Here is a 16,623-nt window from a genome sequence, read left to right as displayed (position 1 = left end):
ATATTTCTTTTAAAGTTAACTTGTGCATGTTTTTATTCTCTTTCTAGAGAATTCAGAGTCTTTGGAGATGCATATCCTGTCCGGGGGCAGTAAACTGCAGATTGCCCGCTCGCAGTTATCTGACAGTGGCACTTACACCTGTGTGGCATCCAATGTGGAGGGAAAGGCCCGCAAAAACTACCATCTTACAATACAAGGTACAAGAAATCATTATTAAAGCTGCAGTCCGTAACTTTTTTTGGTTAAAAATGATCCGAAATCAATATTTGAGCAAGTACATAACCAGCCAGTGTTCAAAACTATTGCCTTACTTTAGCAAGATTCACAACTGTTATATCATAATAATGTTTTCTAATTTGAGTGGTACGGGTAGGTTTTTGCGGGAAATTCGAGCATGGCACTGCGTCATTATGTCATGTCTGTAAACATAAAGAAGTTGTCCTGGCTAATAGGCATGTGGCTAATAGGCATCGCATGTGAGGATCCTGCAAGTGGCAGATCGTTTAGCCTTTTCTCACAGCAGCTAGAATAATTAAATGTATAATTTTGATGGCGGATTGTAATCCAGAAATTATTATGTGTTTATGAAACACGTGTGAATGAATTTAAATTATATTCCAGTTTTAAATGTGCTTCTGATTACAGATAGCCTGAGTTTACACAAGATTTGTATTTTAAAGAAAACCAGTTCGAAGGGAGCATAGTTTGCTTTTTGGGTTAAAAGAATTTCTTAATATGAAATTCGAATTGTATGACAATTAGATTAAACTGTACAAAAATTGAAATCTACATGCTAAAACACACTATACTCATAGTCACGCAATGCTGATGTTGTTAATTTGAGAATAAAGTATAACAATAATAATAATTTGCACGGTTTGATGTGATATGAGCTAACCGATCTTTAGATTAAATCACCATTGATAGCGTGATTTATGGTAATGCTTTTTTCCTCAGTTGGTCAGAACAAACGTGACTGACTTGTAACTTATTTGTTCAGATGATAATATCCGGTGAAAATTCTTATTTGGGTCATATATTCCAAGACGTAGATTGCGAAGTACAGTAAATATCCACACCGGTGCGGTGACTGCCACACATTCACCTCAAAACAATAGATTCATCCGCACTGGAGCTGTGCCGACTCACAACCCCACGCAAGGAAGATAATTTCACGAAAAGCTGCAATTCTAGGTTTTCAAACATAGATGGCGACAAAGAGGAAAAACTTACAGACTGCAGCTTTAAATATTAAATATAGTAGTTGTTGTTTTTTTACTAGACCAAATTATCATCTGTTTTGTGTGTGATTCAGTCCCACCAAACATCATAGGATCTGAGTTACCTAGTGAGATGAGTGTTTTGCTGAACGATAGCATCCAGCTGGTTTGCCGTGCTGAAGGAAATCCAACCCCTGAGATCCAGTGGCTGAAGGATGGAAAGACACTTAGCAGAACTGCTCAGAAGAACATCAAGTGAGAGCAAATTTTTGTGTCATTATGCAACTAAACTATCCATTGTGTTCTCTGCATACTCCTTTTTCATAGTATTTCGGTATAATGAGACATAGTCAAAAATGTCATAAAAAAAAGTCATAAGTCCATTTTTTTTTCCAGAATCAGCCCTGATGGCAGCACACTGACTGTGACAGCCGTCCACACATCCGACAGTGGAAAATACACTTGTGTGGCCACCAATCAGGCCGGAGAGGAAGACCGAATATTCAACCTAAATGTCTATGGTGAGTTGTGTCTTTATAGGACTCATCACTATTGAGAGCGAGAGGTGGAACAACATTTTTCACTACACAACTATAGTCTTTTCCCAAACATTTAAAGCTGCATGTTTTGTTCCCAGTTCCTCCTCTGATCCAGGGGAACGGGCCTGCTGCCAAGGAACTGACCGCGGTGCTGGACAGCTCAATAAATATCGAGTGTGTAGCTAGTGGTTCTCCGCCTCCGCAGCTCAACTGGCTGAAGAACGGTCTGCCGCTTCCAGTGTCATCTCAGATTCGACTGCTGTCTGCCGGCCAAGTCCTCCGGTAAGAGATCTGACATGTTTTAAACATGATGATCCCAGGGTGGGAAATTAATTTTTTCCTCCTCAGTCACACCTTGATGAAGGCTTACATTTTATAAGCCATTTTTATTTCAAACAAAAAGTTTTTCACAGGGTTCCCACGGGTCCTTGAAATCCTTGAAAGTTTGTGAATCTGATTAAAACTTTTCAAGTCCCTGGAAACATAGATACAGGTCCTTGAAAATTACATATTATTCCCTCCGGTCCGCTAATGTGTTATTTCGCCCACACCTTGTGCATACTAGCTTGCTTGATTTACGTTGCACATTTATGCGTTACGTTAAGTGTTTCCCACGTGAGGTACTTTGTGTTGTTCATTGCCATGACGTTCACACGCACACAGAACTACTAAGATGGTACCTCAACGTTTCACAGACACACCGTGAAACATTGCAAAAATAGGCTGAAACGTGATGACTGGAAAATGCAAGTTTCAAGATATTTGGCTCACCAAAGAAGATTACAAAGAATGGCTTGCCAGAGATCCAAAGGATGTAATGTTGAATTGCTTTGCTTGTTAAGATAATGTAAAGCCATGAGGCAAGAAAAACTTAAAAGCATATTCATATATCTTAAAACTTACATGAGCCTAAGCTCTTTTCAATAAAATCCATGCAAAAGTTAATATCAGATCATTTTAGAATACAGTATAGTATGTACCAAATATTATTCAAATTATGCAAAACAGAAATACGACAAATATCAGATTTCTGTCATATGGCCAAAATTAATGCAAAAAAAAAAAAAGAGCTTTTTTGCATAGTTGTGTTTGACACATTAAAACTGTAACAATGTATCTTACAAGGTGACGTGATGTATAACCTTTGCTCTCACTTGAAATGTGTCCCCACATTAAGTCCTTGAATTTGAGGGTATTGGACCTGGAACGTCCTTGAAAGGTCCTTGAATTTGAAGTTAACCAAGGTGTGGGAACCCTGTTTTCACTACAAATGTGAAATTAAACCAGTGTTATTTTAGTATTATTTATTCATAATTTTAATTAATTAATTTTAATTGTTTTAGTATTTTTTTATGTGCTTTTCAGTATTTTTTATATTTTTATTTAGCTGTTTTTTATTGATTGATTTTATTTATTTATTTTATTAGTTTTAGTCATTTTAGTACTTTAACTGAAACATAGTTATTTCAGTTAGTTGCCAAGGCAACATTTCTGTATTTTATTAATTAGTTTTTCACATAACGTCTGTATTTTATTTCAGCTTTATTTTAGTTAACGGACACTACTTGTAATAGTTTTAGTTACAATAACAACACTGAATTGCACACTTGTTCGAAGTACTAAAACTGGTGTTAATATTCCACCCTGAATAGAGCTGATGATTCATAACACTAAATGCTTGTAACAAAAATCTGATTGTAATTTTCGGTGTTAGCATTGCTCGTGCACAGGTTTCAGATGGAGGTAGCTATACTTGTGTGGCCTCCAGCAGAGCTGGAGTGGACAACAGACACTACAATTTGCAAGTATATGGTGAGTTAATCTGTTTGTATTTCCAAAGATCAAATTTAGGTGCATTTACAGTGAAAATGTTCATTTAAATGACAAATATGTCTGCTATTTCTAATATTGTACTGTTATGACGTACTGAATTCATTAGTGACTTCATTTCTTGTGCCATTTTTCTCAGTTCCTCCCAGTCTGGATGGGGCAGGCAGTACAGAAGAAGTAACAGTTGTGAGGGGAAACACAGCGTCTTTCGTCTGCATTGCAGATGGGACACCTAGTCCAACTATTGCTTGGCTGAGGAATGGTGCAGCAATGCCTAAAGATGCTCACCTGTCACTCCTCAACCAAAACAGCACCCTGCAGATTTCCCATGCAAGAGTCAACCACACCGGACGCTACACCTGTACTGCACATAATCAGGCTGGAGACGCAAACCGCCACTTCAGTCTCAAAGTATTGGGTGAGAGAATGTGCAACAAAAGAAAATGACTAGACTGACTCCTTCTGTCACAGACTCATTGATATCTATCCCTGTCTCTCAGACCCACCACGGATCAATGGCTCTGGTGTGCCTGCTGAGGTCTCTGTGGTTGTGAATCATGTCCTGGAGCTGGTTTGTGAGGCTGACGGCATACCTTTACCCTCACTGACCTGGCTGAAGGATGGGCGGCCGCTGCCTCAGACAGATAGTATACGGCTCCTCAGAGACGGTGAGGTGCTCAGAGTTGCTTCTGCTCAGGTAGGAACTAAAAATGGGCAGTAGCATTCTTGTTCCTAAATCCAATTGTGCTTTTTCCATGTTTGTACCTTCTTCTGCTGACTTGCATGTTTACAAACAAATGTAGGTGGAGAGCACTGGAAGATACACATGTTTGGCCACCAGCCCTGCTGGAGATGATGATAAAGAGTTTCTTGTCAGAGTGCATGGTGAGTCTTAAAAGCAGTTAAAATGTTTTCCATTGTTTCAGACTAAAATGTCATCTCACATAATTTGTTTAACAAGCTTAACATCTTTTCCAACAGTTCCACCCAACATTGCTGGTGACAGAGGTGTGCAAGATGTGTCTGTCCTGCAAAACAGGCAGGTGACCCTTGAATGTAAATCAGATGCAGTTCCTCCTCCAACCCTCACCTGGCTTAAAGATGGAGCACCTCTGAAGGTATTCAATGAAAACAACATTCAATATTAAAGCCTGGAGAGAGTTAAAACACTTGCACCTGATTTGATGAATTGATGAAATGTTCCTCATTTATAAGTCACTAAATGCATAATGCTAAATGCAAAATGTAAATGTAGGCAGATTATCGATAATAGTTTATTTTTAGAGGTTTTCCTGTATTTGGAAGATTTTATAACTTCTATAACCTCCCTAAATACAAGCTGAAGAAGTTTTAAAATCAGGGAAATTCTACTTTTTTACTATATTTAAAAATATTTTACATATACTGTTATATTTTGTAATGTTTTTAAAAGAACAGTAATATTGTGAAATATTACCATTTAAATATAAATGTATTTTTTCTGTGATAGCAAAACTGATTATAAAGCAGTTATATGCTTTCATGCTAAATAGCTTTTGCAATGCATTCTCCAGATGTCTCCACGGGTACGTGTGTTGTCCAGCGGTCGTTACCTGCAGATCAACAATGCAGAGCTGGGAGATGGTGCCCAGTACTCTTGCGTAGCCAGTAATGTTGCTGGGGAAACCAGACGCCACTTCAACCTTAGTGTCAATGGTGACCAGCAATTTCTATATATGTTGAGGCACCTGAGCAAGGAAAATATTGTGGGTTTATCTGTATTAGCATATGTATATGCTAAAATAAACATTTTCTTTGCAGTCCCTCCTACAATAAAGGATGGTCCTCAGTCTGTGTCAGTTCATATCAATCAACCGGTGGTTCTGGAGTGTGTCGTGAATGGAGTACCCGCTCCACGCATTACCTGGAGGAAGCATGGAGCCATCCTGGCTGGAAACAACCCCAGGTCAGCACTCAGCTGCACAGATCACTTGAGTGCTTCACAGCTCTCAGTTTTGTTCGTGACAAATAACAAACACCCTATGCATTTAGGTACAGGTTTGGTGAGGACGGTTCACTTCACATCCTCTCAGCACAGGTGACTGATACGGGACGCTACCTTTGCATGGCCACCAACCAGGCAGGCACAGAGCGTAAGAGAGTAGATCTGCAGGTTTATGGTGAGTCTTGAAATATATGCAGTTAACTCACTGAATCTTAAATATGTCTGTTTCTTTTCATGTACATTTACACATTAATGCATTTGAGAGATGCTTTTATCCATTGCATTCTAGATATACATGTTTATAAGTTCATGCGTTTGCATATCACTGTTTTTAAATATCTCGTTTATTAAATATCTTAGGAACTATCCTGACATACAGTAAACACAAATGTTCTCTTTTGCTCCAGTGCCGCCCACTATCACCGAGGGTCCCACTAACATCACTGTGACAGTGAATGTCCAGACCACGCTATCCTGTGAGGCCACCGGCATCCCCAAACCCTCCGTTCGCTGGACCAAAAATGCTCAAGTCCTTAACACTGACCAGAACCAGAATATGTACAGGTTCAGCCAGGTTTCCTCCCTCTCCTCTTATCACCTCTCACTGTATCGCCAACCAAATGAGCATTACTCTTAGCTTGGGTCAGAGTAGGACCCTGATGCTTAATACAGCACAGTAAGCTTGAGATTCACGATTGCATCCAGTTAATCAGTTTGTCTGATCAATCTGTCCTCAGGCTGTTGTCGTCAGGCTCTCTGGTTGTCATCGCACCCACAGTAGAGGACACAGCGCTGTACAAGTGTGTCGTATCCAATGAGGCAGGCCAGGAGAGCAGAGCCATTCAGCTGACAGTACATGGTGAATCCCTACTTCTGTATATGACATCCGTGACATCTGTATGTGAATTTCAGGAGGACTTAATGTTTATTTCCCTCTACAGTTCCTCCTTCTATTGCTGATGAGGCCACAGAGCTGGTGGTGAGCAGACTGTCCCCGGTGGTCATCGGCTGTACTGCCTCTGGAGTGCCTCATCCTGTCCTATACTGGAGCAAAGATGGATTGAAACTAGCTAAAGATGGAGAGAGCTATACGATATTACCATCAGGTGAGCTTTATGTAGTAACAGTGTAAAAAAAAAATATCAATTGAAGTTTGAAGTTAATCTGAATGTTACATTTCTATTTCCTTGGTTTCTCTTAGGTCCTCTTCAGATCACAGCTGCAGATCTGAGTCACTCAGGCCGTTACTCTTGTGTGGCCAAGAATGCTGCAGGCACCGCCCACCAACACGTTCAGCTCACAGTACATGGTAAGAGATGTACAGAAACAATAAAACCCAACATTTGCATATAACAAATTCCCATTTCTGGCTCCACATTTATTTTCCTCTTTACAATTTTTGTCACTTTGTAATTTTTTTTATTTAATAATTGTCTGTATTTATATTTTATAGAACCTCCAGTAATACGGTCACACCCCTCAACACTGGATGTGATTTTGAACAACCATGTGACTCTGCCCTGCAGAGCAACAGGCTCCCCTCGCCCAACTATCACCTGGCAGAAAGAGGGCATCAACATCTTTACCGCAGGTGAGAACAAAAGATGTGCCACTGTGGGCTTAATTAGAAAGCTTTTCATCTCTTTACAGTAGCATGTCATCATTAAATTTAATTAAATAATAATTTATTATTTAAATAAATATTTAATTAATGTATATAGTTAATTCTTAATCTACCTAATTATATATAGTTATATTGTATTACATACATAACATTCAAAAGTTTGGGTTCAGTAAGATTTTTTGTAATGTTTTTAAAAGTCTTTTAGGCTCACCAAGGCTGCATTTATTTGACCAAAATACAATTAAAAAACTGTTTTCTATTTTGATATATTTTAAAATATAATTTATTCCTGTGATGAAAAAGCAGAATCATCAGCAGCCATTACTCCAGTATTTAGTGTCATATGATCCTTCTAAAAAAAAAAAGAAAAGTTCTTTATTATTGATGTTGAAAACAGTTGTGCTGCTTAATATTTTTTGTATGTGACTTTGTTTGTGATTATTGGATGAATAGAAAGTTCAAAATAACTTTTCATTTATTTGAAAAAAGTAACATTGGAAAAAATCTTTACTGTCACTTTTGATCAATTTAATGCATCCCTGCTGAATAAAAGTAATATTTTCTATTAAAAAAATCATACTGACCACCAAACTGTAATTGTAATTTAATTACTATTTAAAATTTAATGTTTAATTAATAAGTGATTAATTTAATTACTTTATTCCTTTTATCATCAGGAGGTGATTTTACGGTGCTCCCCAATGGCGGCCTGCAGATCTCTAAAGCCAGAGTGGAGGATTCTGGAACCTACATGTGTGTGGCTCAGAATCCAGCAGGCACTGCGCTGGGGAAAACCAAACTCAGAGTGCAGGGTGAGACACACATTGACTGTGATGAAAATTAAGATGTCTGTGGGAATTGGTCTAACAAATGTTAAAAATTTCACTTTTCTTGTAGTGCCACCTGTCATAACATCTGACATTAAGGCGTACACTGTGGCACTAGATGCATCTGTAAGTCTGCAGTGCCACTCAAAGGGTTTCCCCACTCCCTCTATCACCTGGTACAAGAACGGGCAGCTGCTGAGTGAGTCTGTGCGGCAGCGAGTCCTCAGCACAGGAGTCCTACAGATCGCCTTTGCCCAACCTGGAGATACAGGCAGATACACGTGCACTGCTGCTAATGTGGCTGGAACCACCAGTCTGGAGATGAGCCTCACTGTACAGAGTGAGTCAAGAGGATAGAACTGAGATAATTTAATTGAACGTATTGATAATATTGATTAATGCATTGACTGTGTGGTAGAATATTAATAATAATAATCATCAATATAATACTGGTAGAACAGCTTTTTGAATAATTTTTTTAAATACTTATTTCATTTATGCGATTAATAATCAAGTAATAAAGAAATAAATAAGCTGTATGTACAATATAATACATAAATTATTTTTCCTCTTCCTCTCTACCCCAGTACCTCCCTCCATTCGTGAAGGAAAATCAGAAGTGTCCGTGGTGGAGAACACCCAAGCTTTGCTTACCTGCGTGGCAGACGGGGTCCCACAGCCCATAATCACCTGGGAGAAAGATGACCTTTCACTTACCGACACCACCGGAGAATACACAGTCCTGCCCACGGGAGAGCTGATTATAGACTCTGCTCAGGTCAGTGTCATAATTTTCAAACTGCATGTGTTCTAAATATGTACATACTGTGAGGCATCTTCTGAGGCATCTCTCTATGTATGTAGCCTGAAGATTTTGGGAGTTACACGTGTGTTGCCACCAACTCAGTTGGGCAGGACAGTCGCACCATTGGTCTGTCCGTCCACACACATCCAGCCTTCACTGAACTCCTGGGGGATGTGGCCCTCAACAAGGGAGAGCGCCTCCAGTTGACCTGCGGAGTCACTGGCATACCTCCACCCAAGATCACATGGGCATTCAACAACAATATCATCCCTGGTATAGATCATCCCTCTAACTGAGCCTACAAATATCCCAAGTTTGCATCCCCTGTAGTTCAGGATTATTAGTTATGCTGCATGTGTCAATAGACTGTTATGTGAAAATAAGGAAAATATTGTTTCTACCCACAGCCCAGTATGATCATGTTAATGGCCACAGCGAGTTGGTGATTGAGCGTGTGAGTAAATATGACTCGGGCACTTACTCCTGTGTGGCTGAAAACAGCGTGGGATCCATCAAATCTCTGGGATTTGTTTATGTTAAAGGTACATCTGTATTTCTGTTATATGATTACTTTTTCTGCTTGTAAAATCAAAACCCAAGTGCAGTGTAAAAAACTTGAATCTCTTGTCCACTTTTTCCAGAACCACCAATAATAGACGGAGATGTTCATTCAAATCGCATTGAGCCCTTGGGAGGGAATGCCATACTTAACTGTGAGGTACGAGGAGATCCTCTGCCCACCATCCAGTGGAGCAAAAAAGGCATCAATGTGCAAATAAGCAACCGAATCCGCCAGCTTGACAATGGATCTCTAGCCATCTACGGCACAGTGGTAAACATACACAGCACACTGCAGTCACAGATACAGCTGAAAAATGGAAAAGCATATAAACTACACTGCATGATTTACCCCATTTTTTTTTTCCCAAAAGAAACGACTTCTTTAACTCTTATTATATTTCAAAGCAAAGAGAAAGTCCCTCTCTGAGTCCATTACCTGCAATATTTTTTTCTGCTGTGTGTAATAATTATAATCATTATAAATATTATATTATTAATTGTAATAATTATATATAATAATTATAATTTAAATGTAAAAATAATTGTAAATTATTTTTACATTTTCTTCATTTCTTTTTTTTTAACCACAAAATACTACCATAAATTATTTTTTACAATAAAACGAGTTATAATCATAACATTTTTGCTATGAATCCTGGATACAGAATTTAATACAAAATGTTTTGTATTTTCCCCATTTTAAAATTCATAAATAATTAATGTTTGTATTGTTTGTTTGTATTGTTGTAGAGCGAAGATGCTGGAAATTACATGTGCGTGGCCACAAATGATGCAGGAGTGGTGGAGAGAACAGTCACACTGACCTTACAGCGTAAGTCTACAGTTCAAACCAAAAATGAAAACTTTAGGGTAAAATTATCCTTTAAACTTAGTCATCTGCAGTCAAAGTCACAAAGAATAATCACACAGGCAATAAAAACACTAAAATAGCACTAGCTTGTGTTACTGTAATAACATCAGTGCTGTTCCACAGGTTCTCCAACCATCACTGTAGAGCCAGTGGAGACAGTGGTTGATGCCGGTTCCACAGTAGTGCTAAACTGCCAGGCAGAGGGAGAGCCTACGCCTATCATCGAGTGGTCCCGTCAGGGACGGTCACTGTTGGGTAATGAGCGCATCACCATGCTGAATAATGGTTCTCTGCGGTTCAGTAGTGCTCAGAAAGGGGACACAGCTGAGTATGAGTGCGTGGCCCGAAATCTGTTAGGCTCTGTGCTGGTGCGCGTGACCCTCACAGTGCGAGGTGAGCTAAACTGCATATTAACATTTTTAGAGAGCATTCAGACAGTTATAATGCAGTCAGATGTATTATAATGGGAGATTGAATTGTGTGTGTTTCGCAGTTCATGGAGGCTTTTCTGAATGGATGGAGTGGGGAGCCTGCAGTGTTTCCTGTGGGACAGGAGTGCAGAAGAGGCTCAGACAGTGCAATAAACCATTTCCTGCGAATGGAGGACGCCACTGCATAGGTTCAGCAACAGAAACACGCAGCTGTCAAGGCAAACCTTGCCCTGGTAAATTAGTTTGTCATCCCTTTTACTGCTTTAGCAGGTCTCTACATTGTGAGCATCTGCATATACATCTACATATATATATATATATATATATATATATATATATATAATATATTAGGGCTGCAAGATATATCATTTCAGCATTGATATTGCGATGTGCTCATCTGCGATAGTCACATCGTGGGATGTGCGATGTTTAGTATTCTGATCGTTATATTTATACTGATTGTTTTCTTTGCTCACACACAGACACCATGTCTACACCAGACGTGACACGCCCCACGCCGCAACAGCTAAAGTCTGTCTACACTGGACGTTGAACTTTGTGTCAGTTCGACATAAATAAAATGCGGCATCAGTTTACTGTCGGTTATTTGTCATGTCGTGCATTGCCGCATTCATTGTAGATCACTGACTATAATGGGTTCTATAGTATTTTGTTGCACTGCGCCGCTCGCCTCCGGTGTAGACACAGTGAGAGCCAAGAAGATGCACATGAACACTAAATTCCATTCACTTCCACATCTATTTGTGCCTGAAATGACACATACGCGCGAAATTATGTCAAAATGCATGTCTCTGCAAGTATCCTTGTAAGCACAGTTGCTTATTGTTTAGGTGAAGGTAAACAATTGAGAAAGAAAATGGATGTGTAACAGTAGCCTATATTGGTTCACAGCAGTTTAATGTTCCGAGGCTTTCTGTTTCATGAATGTTAATCAAACAACAAAACACAGAGAAAAATCACTTTTGTAGCTTTAACACATATTTATTAGATTTAATTTATACAGTGAAGACTATGTAGTGTTATTTTACATATGATTATTCAATTTCTGTACCTGAATACTAGCCTGACTTCGCTTCTGTACTCAGTCTGATATAGCAAACCAGCTCCCAGATTATCTCCGGCTCCGCACCAGCTGTCCAACCAACAAACAGAGGGCGGGCTGAGAGCCGTGACGTAGATGCTAAGCGCCGAATTTAAGATTGTAGTTTAGGTTAGGGAAATCTAAAACGACAGCGGACATGGAGACACGGGATGCTATTCACTCTGTTGTGGAGAATATTCCTGGCATTTGCCAACTGAAGCCCGAACAAGAAGAGTGTTTGGTTCACATTTTGAATGGAGGTGATGTTGTGGCCCTACTCCCGACAGGTTTTGGGAAAAGTTTAATTTATCAGCTTTTACCGATCGTCAGCGAGAAACTGGGGATGCCAAAGTCCAGCAAGGCGATAATTGTGGATGCATAGATTTACTTCACATAATCTGCAAAAGTCATTCACAGCCATCTTCACTCTGGTATTTCGCTCGATGGTTTTGTTTTCGCCGCATACCTGTGTTTACAGCGGAAGTGTGAGGCAACTGAGCTGGCGCCTAACATACGTTATAACCAAACGTTATGTGATTGGCTTACGGGTACACCAATGATTTTAAACTTCAGACAAGCGCCCGCCCACGAGAAAGTAAAGGCTTGTCAATTATGCCCTTCCAGACTCTGTCTATGAAGCAAAGCAAAGTAGCAGAGTTTGGTATTACCAGGCTACCTTTACACTAGACTTGCCTGAAAAATATAAAGCACTGTCAATTTCATTTGTATCTTTGTTCTATTATATTTATCTATGCTTGTAATTTGTTTATTTTCTGTGCTGATTTAGTCACCTACAAAATCACCCCAATCATTGATTCTCCCCAAATCATTGATTTTTTTTTTTTACCATATCGCAATACAGGTGCTGGTCATATAATTAGAATATCATCAAAAAGTTGATTTATTTCACTAATTCCATTCAAAAAGTGAAACTTGTATGTTATATTCATTCATTACACACAGACTGATATATTTCAAATGTTTATTTCTTTTAATTTTGATGATTATAACTGACAACTAAGGAAAAACCCAAATTCAGTATCTCAGAAAATTAGAATATTGTGAAAAGGTTCAATATTGAAGACACCTGGTGCCACACGCTAATCAGCTAATTAACTCAAAACACCTGCAAAGGCCTTTAAATGGTCTCTCAGTCTAGTTCTGTAGGCTACACAATCATGGGGAAGACTGCTGACTTGACAGTTGTCCAAAAGACGACCATTGACACGTTGCACAAGGAGGGCAAGACACAAAAGGTCATTGCAAAGAGGCTGGCTGTTCACAGAGCTCTGTGTCCAAGCACATTAATAGAGGCGAAGGAAGGAAAAGATGTGGTAGAAAAAGTGTACAAGCAATAGGGATAACCGCACCCTGGAGAGGATTGTGAAACAAAACCCATTCAAAAATGTGGGGGAGATTCACAAAGAGTGGACTGCAGCTGGAGTCGGTGCTTCAAGAACCACTATGCACAGACGTATGCAAGACATGGGTTTCAGCTGTCGCATTCCTTGTGTCAAGCCACTCTTGAACAACAGACAGCGTCAGAAGCGTCTCACCTGGGCTAAAGACAAAAAGGACTGGACTGCTGCTGAGTGGTCCAAAGTTATGTTCGCTGATGAAAGTAAATTTTGCATTTCCTTTGGAAATCAGGGTCCCAGAGTCTGGAGGAAGAGAGGAGGCACACAATCCACGTTGCTTGAGGTCCAGTGTAAAGTTTCCACAGTCAGTGATGGTTTGGGGTGCCATGTCATCTGCTGGTGTTGGTCCACTGTGTTTTCTGAGGTCCAAGGTCAACGCAGCCGTATACCAGGAAGTTTTAGAGCACTTCATGCTTCCTGCTGCTGACCAACTTTATGGAGATGCAGATTTCATTTTCCAACAGGACTTGGCACCTGCACACAGTGCCAAAGCAACCAGTATCTGGTTTAAGGACCATGTATCCCTGTTCTTAATTGGCCAGCAAACTCGCCTGACCTTAACTTCCTCTTATTGTGAAGAGGAAGATGCGATATGCCAGACCCGACAATGCAGAAGAGCTGAAGGCCACTATCAGAGCAACCTGGGCTCTCATAACACCTGAGCAGTGCCACAGACTGATCGACTCCATGCCACGACGCATTGCTGCAGTAATTCAGGCAAAACGAGCCTAAGTATTGAGTGCTGTACATGCTCATACTTTTCATGTTCATACTTTTCAGTTGGCCAAGATTTCTAAAAATCCTTTCTTTGTATTGGTCTTAAGTAATATTCAAATTTTCTGAGATACTGGATTTGGGATTTTCCTCAAAATTAAAAGAAATAAACATTTGAAATATATCAGTCTGTGTGTAATGAATGAATATAATATACAAGTTTCACTTTTTGAATGGAATTAGTGAAATAAATCAACTAATTATATGACCAGCACCTGTATATATATGTGACCCTGGACCACAAAACCAGTTTTTTGAAATTGAGATTTATACATCACCTGAAAGCTTAATAAATAAGCTTTCCATTGATGTATGTTTGTTAGAATCTGACAATATTTGGCTGAGATACAACTATTTGAGAATCTGGAATCTGAGGGTGAAAAAAAACCCAAATACTGAGAAAATTGCCTTTAAAGTTGTCCAAATGAAGTTCTTAGCAATGCATATTACTAATCAAAAATGAAGTTTTGATATATTTACAGTAAGAAATTTACAAAATATCTTCATGGAACATAATCTTTACTTAATATCCTAATGATTTTTGGCAAAAAATAAAAATCTATAATTTTGACCCATACAATGTATTTTTGGCTATTGCTACAAATATACCCCAGCGACTTAAGACTGGTTTTGTGGTCCAGGGTCACATATATATATATATATCAACAAACAAACGAGTTTTCCTAACCAATAACAAATATAGTGTCAAGACATGTTTATACTGTTTGTCATGTTTTCATCTATCTCTTTTTTCCCTATAGTGGATGGTAATTGGTCTGAGTGGTCTTCCTGGGAAGAGTGCTCTCGTACCTGTGGTCAGGGTAACAGAACTAGGGTGCGGACTTGTAGTAATCCTCCTGCCCAGCATGGGGGCAGAGCATGTGAGGGCAAAGCAGTGGAGGCCATCATGTGTAGTATAAGGCCATGCCCAGGTGAGTGGAGGAACATACCTGCTCCTGCTTATACATGGACATATCTTGTCTTTATCAGTCTGACTGGCTTCTTACCTGTCAGTGGCAGGGAACTGGGGTGCCTGGTTGCCTTGGAGCCCTTGTAGTGAAACATGTGGCAAAGGGATGCAGACTAGGCTGAGACTCTGCAACAACCCTCCACCCTCATTTGAAGGACCATCGTGTGAAGGACCTGACACACAGACGCAAGTGTGCAGTGAGAGGAACTGCCCTGGTAAGCATCCTGGTCAAAGTAACAATATGGTGCTTTTCCACTGCATGGTACGGCACGGTACAGTTCACTTTTGGGGGGTTTTCCACTGGTTACTGTACCTGGTACCTGGTACTTTTTTCAGTACCACCTTGGTTGAGGTTCCAAGCGAACCTTACCGTTACCAAAACGTGAAACTCTGCTGATCACTGATTGGCCGGAGAAAATCGTCACTGCCTGCATCACTAAACTTGCGATACGAGACACAACAGACCCACTAGACTTAAATCAGCACAGCCAGCGAAGGATCGAAAGCAACTGTTTTGAATAAGCGCACCTTTTTTTTTAACAACCAAAAAATGGCTGTTTCGTTGTCTGTTGAGAAAGTACAGACGTTCCTCTCACTGATAGCCGAGGAGCGGATCCAGCGAGAGCTTGATGGGGCGAAGCGGAATCAGAACATTGTTCAGGATTCACGGCAGTAGAGGCGGCGCAACTATAACGACATGTGCATAAACCCGCCCACTCTGAAGCGGTACTAAACTGCAGTCGAAACGCAAACCGAGCCGAACCGTGCCGTGCCGTACTGAGCCGTGCCATGCCGGGTTGTACCACACAGTGGAAAAGAGCCAATAGATACAGGTAAATGAATAAATGGTGAAAGAATAAAATTTTTGGCTGGACTCTTTCAAATTAGTCTTTCTTCTGAAGGATCTTGGTACTAGATTAACTTTATTAGGCTGCACACATCCATTATTTCATAATTAATCAAATCCAGGTTTAACAAGCATTGGCTTACCTTATCTTCCCTTCTTCAACAGTGGATGGCAAGTGGTCGTCCTGGGTAAGTTGGGGGGCATGCAGTGTTTCTTGTGGAGGTGGTACGAGGCAAAGGACACGTGTCTGTGCAAGCCCTGCCCCCCAGCATGGGGGACGGCAATGTGAGGGAAATGACATCCACATTGATTTCTGCAACAATGAACCCTGTCCCAGTGAGTAAACACATTTCATATGTGGTAAACTAGCAGACACATTGGTGTAATAATGAAAGCAGTATGTACAAATAATCTCTCTTCATAGTTCATGGTAACTGGGGCCCATGGAACAGCTGGGGCAGTTGTAGCAGAACCTGCAACGGTGGTCAAATGCGTCGCTACAGAACATGTGACAATCCTCGACCAGCGAATGGAGGCAGAGCATGTACTGGATCAGACTCCCAAATCCAGAAGTGCAGCACAGCCAGCTGCCCTGGTATGGCACTCATACAAATACTACAGTTCAAAAGTATGAAGTCAGGGAGAATTTTTAATAATATTTTTGAAAGAAGTCTCTGATGCTCTCACATGACTACATTTATTTGATTAAAAATACAATAAAAATAATATTGTGCCATAATATTGCTGCAATTTAAAACATCATATATATACTGTTTTATACTATTTATAATATACTATTGTAAATATATTTTAAAATGTT

At 39.9% G+C, this 16,623-nt stretch overlaps 1 protein-coding gene across 4 annotated transcripts in view; it reads left to right on the top strand.

The window, feature by feature from the left end:
- hmcn1 (hemicentin 1) overlaps positions 1–16,623 on the top strand; it is a 106,751-nt gene that overhangs the window by 77,865 nt on the left and 12,263 nt on the right. For all 4 annotated transcript variants that reach the window (XM_058755068.1, XM_058755069.1, XM_058755067.1 and 1 more), the window contains 30 exons: positions 48–197; positions 1,316–1,475; positions 1,617–1,741; positions 1,858–2,041; positions 3,474–3,571; positions 3,729–4,007; positions 4,090–4,286; positions 4,393–4,474; positions 4,571–4,707; positions 5,143–5,284; positions 5,390–5,534; positions 5,621–5,748; positions 5,981–6,137; positions 6,311–6,432; positions 6,515–6,679; positions 6,775–6,882; positions 7,027–7,164; positions 7,875–8,009; positions 8,095–8,364; positions 8,612–8,802; positions 8,889–9,102; positions 9,237–9,371; positions 9,471–9,661; positions 10,141–10,222; positions 10,385–10,654; positions 10,755–10,925; positions 14,748–14,918; positions 15,001–15,171; positions 15,969–16,139; positions 16,228–16,398. In XM_058755068.1, coding sequence (XP_058611051.1) covers positions 48–197; positions 1,316–1,475; positions 1,617–1,741; positions 1,858–2,041; positions 3,474–3,571; positions 3,729–4,007; positions 4,090–4,286; positions 4,393–4,474; positions 4,571–4,707; positions 5,143–5,284; positions 5,390–5,534; positions 5,621–5,748; positions 5,981–6,137; positions 6,311–6,432; positions 6,515–6,679; positions 6,775–6,882; positions 7,027–7,164; positions 7,875–8,009; positions 8,095–8,364; positions 8,612–8,802; positions 8,889–9,102; positions 9,237–9,371; positions 9,471–9,661; positions 10,141–10,222; positions 10,385–10,654; positions 10,755–10,925; positions 14,748–14,918; positions 15,001–15,171; positions 15,969–16,139; positions 16,228–16,398 — 4,860 coding nt within the window. The remainder of the gene's footprint in view (positions 1–47; positions 198–1,315; positions 1,476–1,616; positions 1,742–1,857; positions 2,042–3,473; positions 3,572–3,728; positions 4,008–4,089; positions 4,287–4,392; positions 4,475–4,570; positions 4,708–5,142; positions 5,285–5,389; positions 5,535–5,620; positions 5,749–5,980; positions 6,138–6,310; positions 6,433–6,514; positions 6,680–6,774; positions 6,883–7,026; positions 7,165–7,874; positions 8,010–8,094; positions 8,365–8,611; positions 8,803–8,888; positions 9,103–9,236; positions 9,372–9,470; positions 9,662–10,140; positions 10,223–10,384; positions 10,655–10,754; positions 10,926–14,747; positions 14,919–15,000; positions 15,172–15,968; positions 16,140–16,227; positions 16,399–16,623) is intronic.

Source organism: Onychostoma macrolepis, chromosome 20 (genome assembly GCF_012432095.1).
Source record: "Onychostoma macrolepis isolate SWU-2019 chromosome 20, ASM1243209v1, whole genome shotgun sequence".
Lineage (NCBI taxonomy): Eukaryota > Metazoa > Chordata > Actinopteri > Cypriniformes > Cyprinidae > Onychostoma > Onychostoma macrolepis.
The sequence above is the reverse complement of the archived record's forward strand: the minus strand, read 5'-3'. Positions and strand labels throughout refer to the sequence as shown.